The 14,337-nt window shown below is 44.5% G+C and overlaps 1 protein-coding gene across 5 annotated transcripts in view; it reads right to left on the bottom strand.

Moving 5' to 3' along the window:
- rgs12b (regulator of G protein signaling 12b) overlaps positions 1-14,337 on the bottom strand; it is a 54,486-nt gene that overhangs the window by 19,225 nt on the left and 20,924 nt on the right. For all 5 annotated transcript variants that reach the window (XM_083973665.1, XM_083973666.1, XM_083973667.1 and 2 more), the window contains exon 6: positions 1,668-1,689. In XM_083973665.1, coding sequence (XP_083829791.1) covers positions 1,668-1,689 — 22 coding nt within the window. The remainder of the gene's footprint in view (positions 1-1,667; positions 1,690-14,337) is intronic.

The following is a 14,337-nucleotide window of genomic DNA, read 5'->3' as shown; positions in this document are numbered from 1 at the left end:
TATTAGAAACACATGATGTGTTTTTGCCAGGTTAAAACCAAAGCTCAGCTCGCAAACAGCTAAGACTGACACATCAAGTGAGTTGCTTTCAGTGCGTCGTTGCTGTAACACTCACAATTTGAACGGGAGGAACCATCACGTAATGTGCTCATTACTATGCCGACATGTTCCCTGCTTAACGTGCACATAACTGTGGAGGAAGAGCCAGCTTCCCACTTCAGTCAATCACACTCTCTCCCCCACAGACATGTGGTGTGATCATAAACACTTCTGCATTAGAGCAGCCAGTCAGTAAGCTTGTCTACCATGGGCCCTACGCCTTTTGTCTTGTTTCTCACCTCCTCCTCCTCCTCCTCCTCTCATCTCACATCCCCAGTAAATTGTCTTTCATGTGTATCTGTGAGGCGTTAAAGCCCCACTAGGAGCCTCCTTCTGTGACTGTTGCTGCATGCTAAGTACACAAACAACTCAGCAGTCTCCCTCAGATAACAACAACACAACACACAACTGCAGAACAAACAATCTATCGATCCATTTACAAAACAGTGAATGGCTGGACAACCCCCTCCTCCCTCCTCCCTCCTCCCTCCCCCTACACACCTCTCTCTCTTACGGCCTCCAAACATTTTGGTGATGACAATCTGTCCAATCCACTTCCTGCTGGGATTTGAAGCCAGGTGTGTGGAAGTGTGAAAGCACACAGGACTTCTCTTGAACGTCAATTACTTCTATCTTTTTTTTTTGTGTTGTGAGTTTTTTTTTCTGCACAATAAAAGTTCAGACAAGCGGGGCGGTGTTTAGCTCAGTTGGTAGAGCCCCATGTGTTGAAGCTACAGTCCACACTGCAGGCGGCCCTGGTTCGAATCCCGCATCGAGTGGCCCTTTCCTGCATGTCATTCCCCCCTCTCTGTCACTCTCTCGACTGTGCTTTCAATAGGCTTTATGCACAGCTCCACTACTTCCTGAACTTCAACCAGCTCCTTTATTTCCTGTCTTACATTATTGGACAAACTGATTAATCCAGGTGTGTCTGACCATTGTTGTGAGGTCAGACACACCTGGATTAATCAGTTTGTCCAATAATCTAAGACAGGAAATAAAGGAGCTGGTTGAAGTTCAGGAAGTAGTGGAGCTGTGCATAAAGCCCATTAAAGGCGAAAAAGCCCAAAAAATATACAAAAAAACAAAAACAAAAGTTCAGACAAGCGTTGTAGAAAAAAAACAAAAAACGAATCTCTGCATCACAAACATCAGCCCTCCCCATGTGCGCTTGCCAGTCACTGCAAGTCCTCGTGTGCAGCTACATTGTTGACAAATTTTGGGACTATCTTTAGTCAGCAGCAGCAGCAGCAGCAGCAGCAGCAGCAGAGGTGGGGCAGGATCTGAACCTGTCAGACCAGACCGGCTGCTTTTGATGAGAATCTAGTGAAAGCCACTAGAAAATCATGAGGAGTCCACTATGAGCTCAGCCACGGTCCAACAGCTCTCAAGTGGACAAGCAACAGTATTTACACTTACGATGAAGTACATAAAGTTGATCACACAGACTACAGGAGTGAGGTGGATGGAGACTGTCTGACTCTATGTGAACATGAAGGAGACAGATCACACAGATTCTGAAGAGTGAGGATGTCAGATGGTGGAAAGAGAAGTTGTTATCTACTCACCTCCATCGGAGACTGCAGCAGACTGTAAAAAAGCACAGAGAGACATGGATTAGGATCTTCACTCATCACCCTGATGACATTCATTCACACAGGCTCAGACAGTGCACGAGGGGCAGGCAGGCCAGCAGCTGTCCGGGCATGCACTCTGAGACACACACACACACAGACCGAGCAGACTGAGTGTGTTTCTCACAACGCCTGGCCCATAATCACACACACACAGAGACACACACACACACTTTCACATGGTGACACAGTAATACCCCTTTCCCACTGGCCAAAAAACCCGTTTAAACCCGCTAACAATCGGCTTTTGGTGGCAGTGGGAAAGGCGCAATGAGCCGCGTCGACCCGCGTCAACGCGGGTCAAACGACTCGGCAAGCGACGCGGGTTAAAATCGCCTTTAATCGGCTCGGCTCCGAACGGCTTGCAGTGGGAACGCCAGACCCGCGTCAACCCGCTAATTTACGTGATGACACTGAACGTTACGTGACGCTACGTCATCGCGCCGGTCGCGTCTCATATCACGTACCAAAACAAAGCTCTGCTCCGCTCTGCCCCTAACCCGAGACTGGGATCAAAACATCAGAGAACACTGACCAAAAACGATAGAAAAAAAGAAAAGAAAAGAAGCGACAGTTTGTTTAACTGACGTGTTGTGCCGCGGACGTCCGTCATCCGGCCGCAGCAGACTCTCTGTCCTCCGCGGTCCTGGTGCTCCAGGTCAGCCAGCCAGAGAGTCTGCCTCGGCGGACGGACACTCCGTGGCGGGCGGCTGTGGCATGACTGTGTGTGTCTCTTGCACCGCGGATGAGAGCGGGGCGACTGGTTTATGCTCTGTCTGATCACTCAGCGGGGGGTCAGACTCGGCTCATTTTGGTCAATGGGAAAGGGGCCAAATGCCGATTGTTAGCGGGTCGACCCGCGTTTAAAAAACCCGCGTCGACCCGCTAATTTTAGTGGGAAAACGGCTTAAGTTTAGTGCCCACACTCATTGTCTTGTGTGTGGGTGGAATAATCTGTGAACTGGCTGCACTCGCTCTGCAAGAAAACCACCTCCGAGGGGTGGGGTTTACTGTGTGTGTGTGTGTGTGTGTGTGTGTAGGGGGTGTGTGTGTGTGTGTGTGAGGTGGTGAAAATAGGAACCACCTCCCCCCGATATCACAGTAACGTGTGATGTCTGCTTGCATATCTCTCACAATCACTCATTATAGATAGTTAATCAATTTAAACTCACTCACTGTTTATTTCTACCAAAAGCAGCTTTGGATTCAGACCACAGTCCCCTGACACACACACACACACACACACACACAAAAGAACACATGCAGCACATACAATGCACTGATTTTGATCCCAGACGTGCTGAGCTGGGATGAGATCACTCAGCACAGACATCACTAATGTAGCGAACTCTGGAGCAGAGTTGAAACGCTCTGTGACTCAGACAGGGTGAAAGGAGAAGAGAGAGAGAGAGAGAGAGAGAGAGAGAGAGAGAGAGAGAGAGAGAGAGAGAGAGAGAGAGAGAGAGAGAGAGAGAGAGAGAGAGATTATTTTTCTTAAGTTTTATTCCATATATACTTTTGAAGTTTATTGCTGTTTTGTTTCAGTGAGTCTTTAGGCTTTGGCAACATAGTCTTTGTGACATTCATGCCAATAAAGCTAATTTGAATTGAATTGAAAGAGGGAGAGAGTGAGAGAGAGGGAGGGAGGGAGAGAGAGATGAGGCGGAGGGGGGGCGACAATTAAAGACTGAGCAGTTCACCACAGACAAGATGGAAGACAGAAGGAGGCAGAGACAAGTAAACAGCGTCAGAAAGACTGAGCTACATTGTTGATGTGTCAGAGACTTTTGACACTGATGATCAGACAGCTGATCCTGATGACTGGCTCTGTGTTCATTCATATGACAACAGTAATGCTGCTTCTGACGGTACAGCTCTACAGCACTCTGAGAAAAAGAACTATTAATGATCTCATCGTTAGTCAACACACACTTGAGAGTCTCCTGGGTGACTTGTGGTTCATAGGATAATATCGCAGTCACCAGAGAAAAATGTTTCATCTTCTTTTCTGAGAAATCGAGAAGCATCTTCCTCATTTTTGACATTAACCAGCGGTGATGCAGTTGCCACAAGTCTCACTGACCTTTACCATGTAGAAAGAGTCTGAGCGTATTTTGACGTCTTTGTCTTTACAACACTTCAACAAAAATGACATGCTGCCCACACCCTGTGTTCAGCCTCATAGTGAAAGCTTACTAATAGACAGGGAAGTGCTACTGGACTGAGTAAATCCCCTCAGTACACATGGGGAACCAGTAAACAGTCAGACTCCGGTCAAAGACCTTATACTTGAGAATGTACATGAACTTCAATGGCTCAGTTACTACCAGAGATTTCAATAGTGAGAACATTTTTATTTGTTTTACCCCTTTATTTTATTTTACCACTGTGCATTGGAGTATCCTTCATACGTTCTTTAATGTAGATAACAATATGATTAATGTAAGTTTTTGTCTTTTTCATGTTGTGATTGTAAATATATGTTTAAATGTACTGGTTTTACTGTAAATGTGGACTCCAAGAAGACTAGTGGTGGTCTAGAGCACAGCTAATGGGGATCCTAACAAATAAAACAAATAAAACAAGAAAAACGCTATAAGAAAGTAAAACAGAGAAAGGGAACGACAGACAGACAGATTTGTGCTGGAACAGACGGACATGACCCATAACAGGGTTGAAAACATGTGAACACGGACTCACACAGAGTGGTCTTTGTACTCAACAACAATGACATGACTAAAGCTGAAACAAGCACTAAATTAGAAACTGACGCCTCTTATCTTCACCTCAGGTCAGCAACAAAATAAAAAAACAAAACGAGATAAACATGAACAGTTTACAACAACCAGCTCTTATTTCTTACAGTGACTTTGTTCCTTGGTGCTCAACTAAGTCATGATGGTGTTATTGTCCACCATTAGCTCTGCTTTCGGGGTCAAACACAACCGTGTACAGACCCTGTGACATTCTGACTGAGCATCTGCTTAAGCTGACCCCCTCGGAGCAGTGCATGTCCTGGTCTGACCTATGTGCGTATTGACCATTTCCTCTGTAGAGCCAGACAGCCGGGGCACATATGGCACAGCCAGTTTAATCACCGGGATTAGCCCTTTTAGACCGTCCTGAGGAGAGAGGAGGCTGGCACCGACGTGTGAACAGAAATCTGATGTGACTTTACAGCAGTTGATTGTGGTCAAACCACCACGGAGGACATGAGGCAAGAAAACCTCACCAGTGGAAACCGGTTACCCGATCCTTAGCCGCTTCAAATCCCACTCATTTCTCATCTCACAGTCTCAGCAGCGTGTATTCTGTCTCTGATGCATGTCTGTGTGTAACAATGTGCTGTGTATTCTGTTTGGGTGTAAGCTGATGCATATGGCCAACATCTGTTTGAGACGTGTCTTTTGAATGTGCATTCTTTTGCATACATGTGTGTGTGTGTGTGTGTGTGTGTGTGTGTGTGTGTGTGTGTGTGTGTGTGTGTGTGGTGTGTGTGTGTTCATCCCCCATCTCCATTCAACTAAAATGTGATCACTTCCAGGCATACTCGGTGGTGGAGTGGCTTGGCCCCTGGTTGAGGCCCCAAGTCCCCTCTCTTCTCTTTTCCTCCTTTAACTTCCCTCTAACCTATTTTCAAAATCCCCCACTTTTGTTTGTTCTTTTCCTCCTCTCTCCCATTCCAGCCTTCCCTCATTCTCTTCTCCCCTCCCTCCTTCAGTCATTCCAGAAGTGATTCCCCCCCCTCCTCTCCTCTCCTGGCAGATCCTGGTCATTCCTGACAGCCCACAGGGGATGATTGGGGTTTTCCAGACTTTCCCTTCATCCCTCTCTCCAACCATGTATCCACAGAGAGAAACATGCAGCTGGAAAATCTTACAGGCTGGATGATATAGAATCATAATACCAACTCTATATCTCCCTCAGTGTGTCACAAAGGAGTCCTGATTCATAGGCCCCGTGTGCTACTTTTAGCCTCCACCGCTTTCAAACTTCCTAAGCCCACTACTCTCAGTATTATTGGCTGCAGAGATGTACCACTGTGTCATGACCTCAATATTGTCTGCGGTTAGTCCTCTGATGCTGATTGGTCACAGAGCTTTTATGCTCCCATTATACAGTAAATGCAGAGATAGAGATCAGCAGAAAAAAAGTGACATAGCAGCACATGACTGATGGTAATGATTATGGTTTCCACATCTGAGGAGGACTTGTTTTTTCTCAAAGAGAGAGAGAAAAAATTCTTAGCAAGACCTCAGAATGTGTGTGTTGTTACGGATGTTGTGTCACACTGCTGGTGATGGTTTCTTCTTCTCAGTTAACATTTTAACACCTTCATTTTATCGTCTGACGCCCCCAGACAGACAACCAGTTGTGATGCTGTGTCGCCACCGTTGCCAGGAGAAATGTTCTATTACAATTCAGTCCATAGGTCTGCTGGATTTCTAAAGGATGATGAGGGGAGAAACAAAACACCAAACAACCACCTAAGAATCAGCACCCTCAAAAAATTATCATGTTGGAATAGCAGTTTATTCAACTGTTCGTAACTACTGAATGATGATGATGATGATCTCACAAGCAGAATCAGACATCTGACTTTCTATCACACTAACACTAAAATACTGTATACTAAAATCAAAAAGGACAACATGGATGTTTTTGAGCTTTAAAGCAGAAGTAAGCGGAATGTTTGTGTTAATATAAGTCTTAAATAGTTATATCTTCCGACAGCAATCACTTCGTTTGGTCCGAAACACAGGTCTGTCAGTCACTCTGCTCTGCTGTCAGCCGAGGAGAAAACTTTCCTTGTATCCTACAACCTTTATCCAATGAGGAGAGAGAACGGCATAAAGGGGCGGTCCTCTCTGTGTGTGCAGCCAAGAGATGCGCGTGAATGTGGTGACCTAGGGACGAGGGCGGGGACTGCGAACTCCATCGGCTGACAAGAAGTTAGCCAAAACGACCGGATCACTTACTTCTGCTTTAAAGGGCCTATTTGTAAAAAAAAATCTCTGCCACCAAACATGTTGTTTTTTTTGTCAACTCCCTGTTTAGGAGACAAAATGTTACAATATAGTGCAGCACAATGTCTTGCAGGGCAGTTTGGAGGCTACAGAGCATTGCGATCCAAAGATGTGCCATTGGCTAGCTGGTTAGCATGCTAAAGAAAAATACCTGTTGCTTCCCGGCACTGGAGACAGCTACCGGCAGTAAAGGGATGAAGTTTGGTGTTTGTATGTTCAGCATAAAAGATATATAGCAATTAGGGATGTCACAATTACTTGTTTACTTGTAATACCGCAATTAATTGTGGTATTAAATGCCATAATTAATTGATTGTAAAGATTCCTAAATACCGTCACTTTACAAAAGAAGATTATGTCTGAACCGTATCGGCAGATATACACCAAAGCAAGGGTAAATGCACAGATACTTCTCCTGGGAGATTAATAATCGGTCATATTTTAATAGATACTTAAAATATTTTGTGTAAATAATTAGTAATGTATATTTGAACTGTATTTGATTTTACACTTTAACAGTGTTGTGAAATTAATTAATGCATAATAATCGTGATAATCGTAATACCGTGATTATTTCTCTGACAATAATCGTACCAAGAAAATCTATAGTGACATCCCTAATAGCAATAACAATTGTTTATCAAGTGGGGGTGTTAGTTTTACGTCAGCAGACCAAGTGGCAAGGTTGAAAAATGAAACCTGAGTGACACAGCTGCAGTTCCTCAAATGGCCACATGGAGTCTAACTCCAAAAGCGAACCAATTCCCATAGACTCCCATGTGAAAATGTCCAAATTTACAGCAGAAATAAACATGTTTACAGTTCATTTCCTCCTTCATTACAACTATACTGAGGGTGGCTTTTTATATAAGTCACTCGTTGACGACTGAGCAGCTAATATATAAAGTGACAATCCTTTTCATAACAGGGCCAATAACCTAATTTTAAACCTAAGTCAGTGTGAAAATGCTGCCATATCTTAAATTAAATCTTCACAATTCACAAACATGAATGAAAGTCTGTGTACGACGTCATAAGATTATTCAGTGTTCTGAGAAGTGCTGTGGTCAGAACAGGGGAACAGTGGAAGTGTTGTGGATATTTATACGATGAGCGCACATCACTCTGACACCCACTTTAACAAAAGATAAGGCTGCTGAATCACATGTCTGCACGACATTCACCGGCAACAGACAGGGTCTGAATCAAACATCATTTCCAGTCTATCTAGGTAGGTATGTGTGGCGTGTCAGGGTCCACACACCCTCAAGATGTAATTGATAGTTTCAGAGAGGAGAGGCTGTTGTGACTTTGTTGATCAACAGTGGGATTGTGTGTGTGTGTGATTAAAAAACCTGATTTTTTTTTGTCTGCAGGTCACAACTTGTACATTCATGTCCATCCTCCTCCTCTCAGCTCTGAACATAAACTGCCATCTTGTAGCCGCATACCTGGCCTGTTTATCCTGGGTTTGTGTTTGTGTGAGGGAATGTTTGGTCGCTGTGTGTACAGGCCCGAGTGCTTTATTAGCTGTGACCACTGGGCGAGGGGTGGTTTACATCATATGTTATGAAGCCTAAACGTCAGGTTCACACTGTGGCTAAACACAGACCACAATTTACAGCCCTTCATTTCCATTGTTATCATAATGTTAATACTTTAAGCAATAAAAGTCTTCTTGAGCAATCTCAGATTTTTGTGAAATGTTCCCTGTGTGTGGAGGTGTATGTGTGTGTGCCAATAGATGGACGGTGATTCCTGGAAAATGACACTCTGTTTTATGGGATGAGACACAGAGCAGCTAGTCGCACTTAACACGGCGAATAAAAGTGTCTACCTGTGGGAGAGACTGTCCAGGATAACATATGCACTCGCACACAAAGACAACACTGTTTGTACCACAGGAACCTATTCCTGGCTGCATCGCCGAAGCTCTAACTGCCACCTTTGGTAAGGAATAAGGATCCACTCTTATGTGTGTGTGTGTCTGTGTGTGTGTGAGAGAGATGACTGAAGAGGCTGCAGCATGGGAGACGACCCAACACATCCCAAACGCCTGTTAAACACTGGCATGACTGCAGGAGACCACGCCTGTAACTGAACAAATGACACACACATGCTGTCCTTAAAAGGTGACTAAGAATTCACAACACAGATTTCCCAACTGCACACATTCAAACACACATACACACACACACATACACTTCCAAAACTAAGAAGGAAGCTGTTTCAGTGTGTGCGTGCCTGTGTGTTTACTTTTGAATATGAGGTGAATAGTGGCTGCCATTGAGAGGACCAGTCACCCTGCCAGGACTGGCAACCATGTAACCGCTGGGCTTTACCCCGGCTTAACTCTGAGGGGGAGAGGATGAGGTGAACAAGCTGATTAGGTTCTAATCATCCACCAGTCAAATGAGGCTGTGGAGGTGTGAGGATGCTTTTCATTTCAACACCTGAGATGAGGTCACACAGACCATAAATTTGATTTCTTCATGAAAACATACTGTATAGAAGATTTTTTTTTAAAGGGATAGTTCAACATTTTGGCAAATTGGCCCATTGCCATAATCGCTATAGTCATAGCACTAGGTTCGTTACCTTTATTTGTCGGTGCAAGCTATTTTTAGAACCGCAGAGCTGCTCAGAGCTACGCTACGGAGGCTAATGGGATTTCTTGGTTTCCCTCATCAAACTCATCAAATACACAATCCAACAACTCCAAAACTCTCTGGTGGACAAGTTGTGACCTGCACATTCACCACGCTATGAGATCATAACAGAACGTTACGAGAGTTGTTTTCAAGTTAAATTCGTGCGAAACCGCTGATGTGCGTTCCCGTCAGGGACAGTTTTTCAGCAAGTAGTCTCTGTATTTGCCTCGAAAACAACTCTGTCTCGTAATGTTCCGTTATTATCTCATAGCGTGGTGAATGTGCAGGTCACAACTTGTCCACCAGAGCGTTTTGGAGTTGTTGGATTGTGTATTTGATGAGTTTGATGAGGGAAACCAAGAAATCCCATTAGCCTCCGTAGCGTAGCTCTGAGCAGCTCGTGGCTCTGCTCCGCCGTTCTAAAAATAGCTTGCACCGACAGTTAAAGGTAACAAACCTACTGCTATGACTATAGCGATTATGGCAATGGGCCAATTTGCCAAAATGTTGAAGTATCTCTTTAAGAGAAAAAATTTAAAAGACATGACCAACTAAATCAATGAATAAATAAACATGCAGCAATAAGCAAACTCAGAGTCAATAGACCCTATGTGTGCACCATCTCAGCATCCCCACCAAACATTTCAAAACACCTTTTATTCCAAAAAGTGCAATCCTCTGTGACCGTCTCTGGAATTCTGGGAGAAAAAAAAAAAAAGCCCTGAATCCCTGTGATGAACTCAGGGAATCAATATCCACTGTCTATGAAAGGAAGGAATGCAGATAATGTTTGCTTCCCTTACAATAAAGCCACACAGGAGATGTGACTCAGAGGCTGAGCGGCTGATAAATGTCTCTTTTACTTGGCTCGCGGCCTTAAATGCACCACCACCACACACACACACACACACACACACACACACACACACAGACAGACAGAGGAGGGAACAAGGTGTAAACACCATACAATCTGATCAAATGCCCCTATCTGCACACCCACGCACCCACACACACTCTCACAGCTGCCACTTGTCACGCCAAATTAAGGCAATGAGAGCTCACTTAGTTCATCTTTCCACTGTATTTCACATGTGTGTTCATCTCACTTCTCTTCATGACACATACAGGACAAGGCTTCAGGATGAGATGTAACAGGCCCCATGACTCGCAGTGAAAAGGAAATAAAAAAAAAACTATTTGTCTTTGCCTCCATTTGTCTCAATCTCTGACCCTGTCTCTTTCTCTCTCTCTCTCTCTCTCTCTCTCTCTCTCTCTCTCTCTCTCTCTCTCTCTCTCTCTCTCTCTCTCTCTCTCTCTCTCTTTATTCTCCTGCTCTGGCCCCAAACACATCTGGCTTTGAGAGGAAGAGAAACAGCCCGCAGCCATCCCACACTCATGTTAGTATTTCTCTCTTTCTCTCTGACCATACCTTTATACACACTTCCACAGCCGGCAGCCACCACCACATCCCTTCTTTCTTAAAAGGAACCAGACAGGGGCGACATCTCCAACTCAACTTCTGTCCCGTTTGCTCCCAGATCTCCATCTGCTACCTCTCCTATTTCACCCTCATTCATTTATTCCCATTTGTCCATCTCCTCACACCCCCCCATCCCCTTGTTTCCCCTCTCAGTACAGTCTGAGGGTGATGGATTCCCCTTATTCTCCCTGCCTGCTTCGCTGTAGGTAACAGTCCTCTCTTCCCTCCATCCGTCCCTTCCCGTCTTTCTCATTTGCAGTGATCAGAACAAACAATGGTAGAAACTGTGGTTTTCACTGACTGACAGCCGTGCTCTCCCCCCCCTCTCTCTTTCCTGTTCCACGGCTCTCAAACTGTATATAAGGTCAGGTTTTCAACATTAAATCCTGCCTAACAGGAGAAGTGCTGCTGAATTTCTGTTGCAACTGCTAAGTTTTTCCGCTATAGTGAGACTTTGGCAGGATTACAGCCAGACTTTGGTTTGTTATTAAAGAACTACTTGGGTCTATAAATCAGTCAGTGTGTGAATGTTTTGAATCCAGATGTAAATGAGCAAGTCCCTCAAAGGGGGCGAGTTAGACTCTTAACACTAACACTAAAATACTGTATACTAAAATCAAAAAGGACAACATGGATGTTTTTGAGCTTTAAAGGGCCTATTTGTAAATAAATAAAAAAATCTCTGCCACCAAACATGTTATTTTATTGTCAACTCCCTGTTGTAAGAAGACAAAATGTTATAATATAGTGCAGCACAATGTCTTGCAGGGCAGAGGCTACAGACCATTACTATCTAAAAGTGACAAAGATGTGCCATTGGCTAGCTGGTTAGCATGCTAAAGAATAAATACCTGTTGCTTCCCGGCACTGGAGACAGCTACCGGCAGTAAAGGGATGAAGTTTGGTGTTTGCATGTTCAGCATAAAAGATGTGTAACAAAGTCCCTCAAAGGGGGCGAGTTAGACTCTTAGGTTGTGCACTTTCTGCATCAACACCCCTTCTAGAGCATTACAAGTGCATGTGTGTGTGTGTCTGTGAGTGTGAGTGTGTGTACTACTCACTGTATTGAAGTTCCAGACCCGCTTGAAGGAGAGCCTCTTCCTCAGGCTCATCCTGCTCCCCTCTCACAGAGGAGGAAACCCACTGACTGCTTAATCTACATATGTGGACCACACAAACACATACAAATACACACACACACACTTGCGCGCTGACAAAGCTTCTTCAGAGGGAATCTAGGGAAGGAAATTCATCCAGACAGCTGACTCGGATGGAGCCATGCCTCAGCATGCCCGTGTCACACACACAAAAACACACACCTTAGAATAAGCTTCAGGTCTCTGCTAAAGTAGCGAGAAGTAAAATCTGACTCCCCCCTCACACACACACACACGCACACACACACACACTCCTCCACACACTGAGCTGACAGAACTGACTAGGAAGTTCCATTCTCTTGCGGACGCACACACGCCAACACACACACACACACACACTCACTCCGTTTCCATAGAGACACGCCCCCATCGGGGAGCAGTTACAGAGACGGGGAGGGGACAAAGGTCAGCCTGCCAATCGCGCTGCAGCGACGGCCCCTCACCTCTCCGCCCCCGCTGCGGCCCCTCCCCCTTTCAAATCACGGTCGGGCAGGTTCTAGATCCGATTCATCCGCTGTCAGATGTTTTCTAAGGATTAAAAGAAGTTAATTGTTTTCATTGCTTCATCTGCTGTAATTAGAGAGAGGAGGAGTATTAGTATTAGTCTATTTTTTTTTCTTGGAGATGTTCTCTCTCCAATTCTTATTTTTATTAATGTAGCACTTTGAGATTGTTTACTCAATATAAAGTGCATTACAAATAAAATTCATTATGAGGAGGAGGAGGAGACGAGAGAGGAAGACGGAAATATTCTCCTGAAAACTCCACAGGTTTGTTTAAACGGTCAACAGGAGCAAAGAAAGGCACTTTAAAGGACAGAGCAGCCTGCCTCAGCTCACACACACTCTTTCTCTCTCACACACACACACACAAACAAAGGCTGCAATTGAATTTGTGCATATGGCCTTGAGCCTACACCTAGCTCCCCCTAATTTCCTGTTTTGGAAAATAAGAGTAAAGAGTTTCTGTTACACCTTCCCTCATACCTCCACAGTGTCTTTTTTTTTTTTTTTTTTTTTTTTTTACATCTGTCTTGTGATGAGGTTAGAAAACTCAAAGGGAAACATGTACAGTAAATAGGTGAGTGTCACACTGTCACAGTTTGGTTCGGTGTGTGAGTAACCTGCGCTGAAGCTCAGGCTGAAAAACATCTCTGTCAGAGCAGAGGAAGAGAGAGGCGGCAGGGATAAGAGGGATATGACAAAGTTTAAGTTTGGCTAAATCCACATCCTGACGAGGAGAGGGAGAGGGAGAGACAGAAAGAGAAGAGAACTAAAAGAGAGGAGAAGAAGGTTTCTCATGTTGCACTGCTCTATTTAGCTTAATTCCTGTAGTCTAGCCAAGCAGCTCTGTTTCCTTTGTGTGTGTGTGTTGGATCATGGTCTTTTCTGGGGCAGTTCAACATAAGAGGGAAACATTCTCTTCTGCGGATATCAGATGACAGTGAGACAACAGGGCTACACATGCAGATCCGATTCCACACACACATGCAGAGCACATGTTAAAAAGCCGTGCAGCACCGACTGTTTTTCATGCCTCTGCAATAAATTAGCATTAGAGTTGTAGCAGCATTGAAAGTGAACCACACTGTTACTTCTTACACATTTGTCACGGTTGCCTATAACAACAGGTACAATATAGTTCATCAGCATTGTGTATCACCGCTGTCTTATTTCTGAAGTTTGTCTATGTATGTAGACTCTGACATCCTAAAACATGCACTCACAAACAATACAACACTATTTCATGATGTGATACATTTTCTGTAAATTGAATTATCTGTACATAAAATAACCAATCAGGGGCGGGTCTGCTTTCAGCTAATTCAGTTGGTTCAGTACCTGGGAAACGCAGGGGCTTCGCTCCATTAACGCAAACTTCCCTGTTAATCCAGTGTTGCAAAGAGACAATCCTGCTCTGTGATTATTATGGACAAGTCAAGGCGTGGCAGTTTTGAAATAACCAGTAACTGAGGTAATAAATCAACTTCAGTGAGCGTATATGGGAGGAGGGGAGGAGTGGGGTGTACAGGAGTATTCAACAGGTGGATCTCCATAGTTTTTAGTTTTCATCAGCTCACTTCCAGGGTCAAAAGGATTTTTTTTGACACCTCCTGTTTCTCTTTTTGTCTGCCATGCACAGGAGTCAAACTAAACTCAACACTGCCCTCTGCTGTTGTTGTCTGCCTTTGTTGTGAGTGAGCGCCTTCACCTCAGGGCCGAAGAAAACCACAGACCGTCACCAGCAACACCTACACATGGGAAGTCAATGGCAAAATAACAGAGACCG

The sequence above is a fragment of the Trachurus trachurus genome (assembly GCF_905171665.1).
Source record: "Trachurus trachurus genome assembly, chromosome: 1".
Taxonomy (NCBI): domain Eukaryota; kingdom Metazoa; phylum Chordata; class Actinopteri; order Carangiformes; family Carangidae; genus Trachurus; species Trachurus trachurus.
Note: the sequence above shows the minus strand (reverse complement) of the source record. Positions and strands in the feature narration are given on the sequence as shown.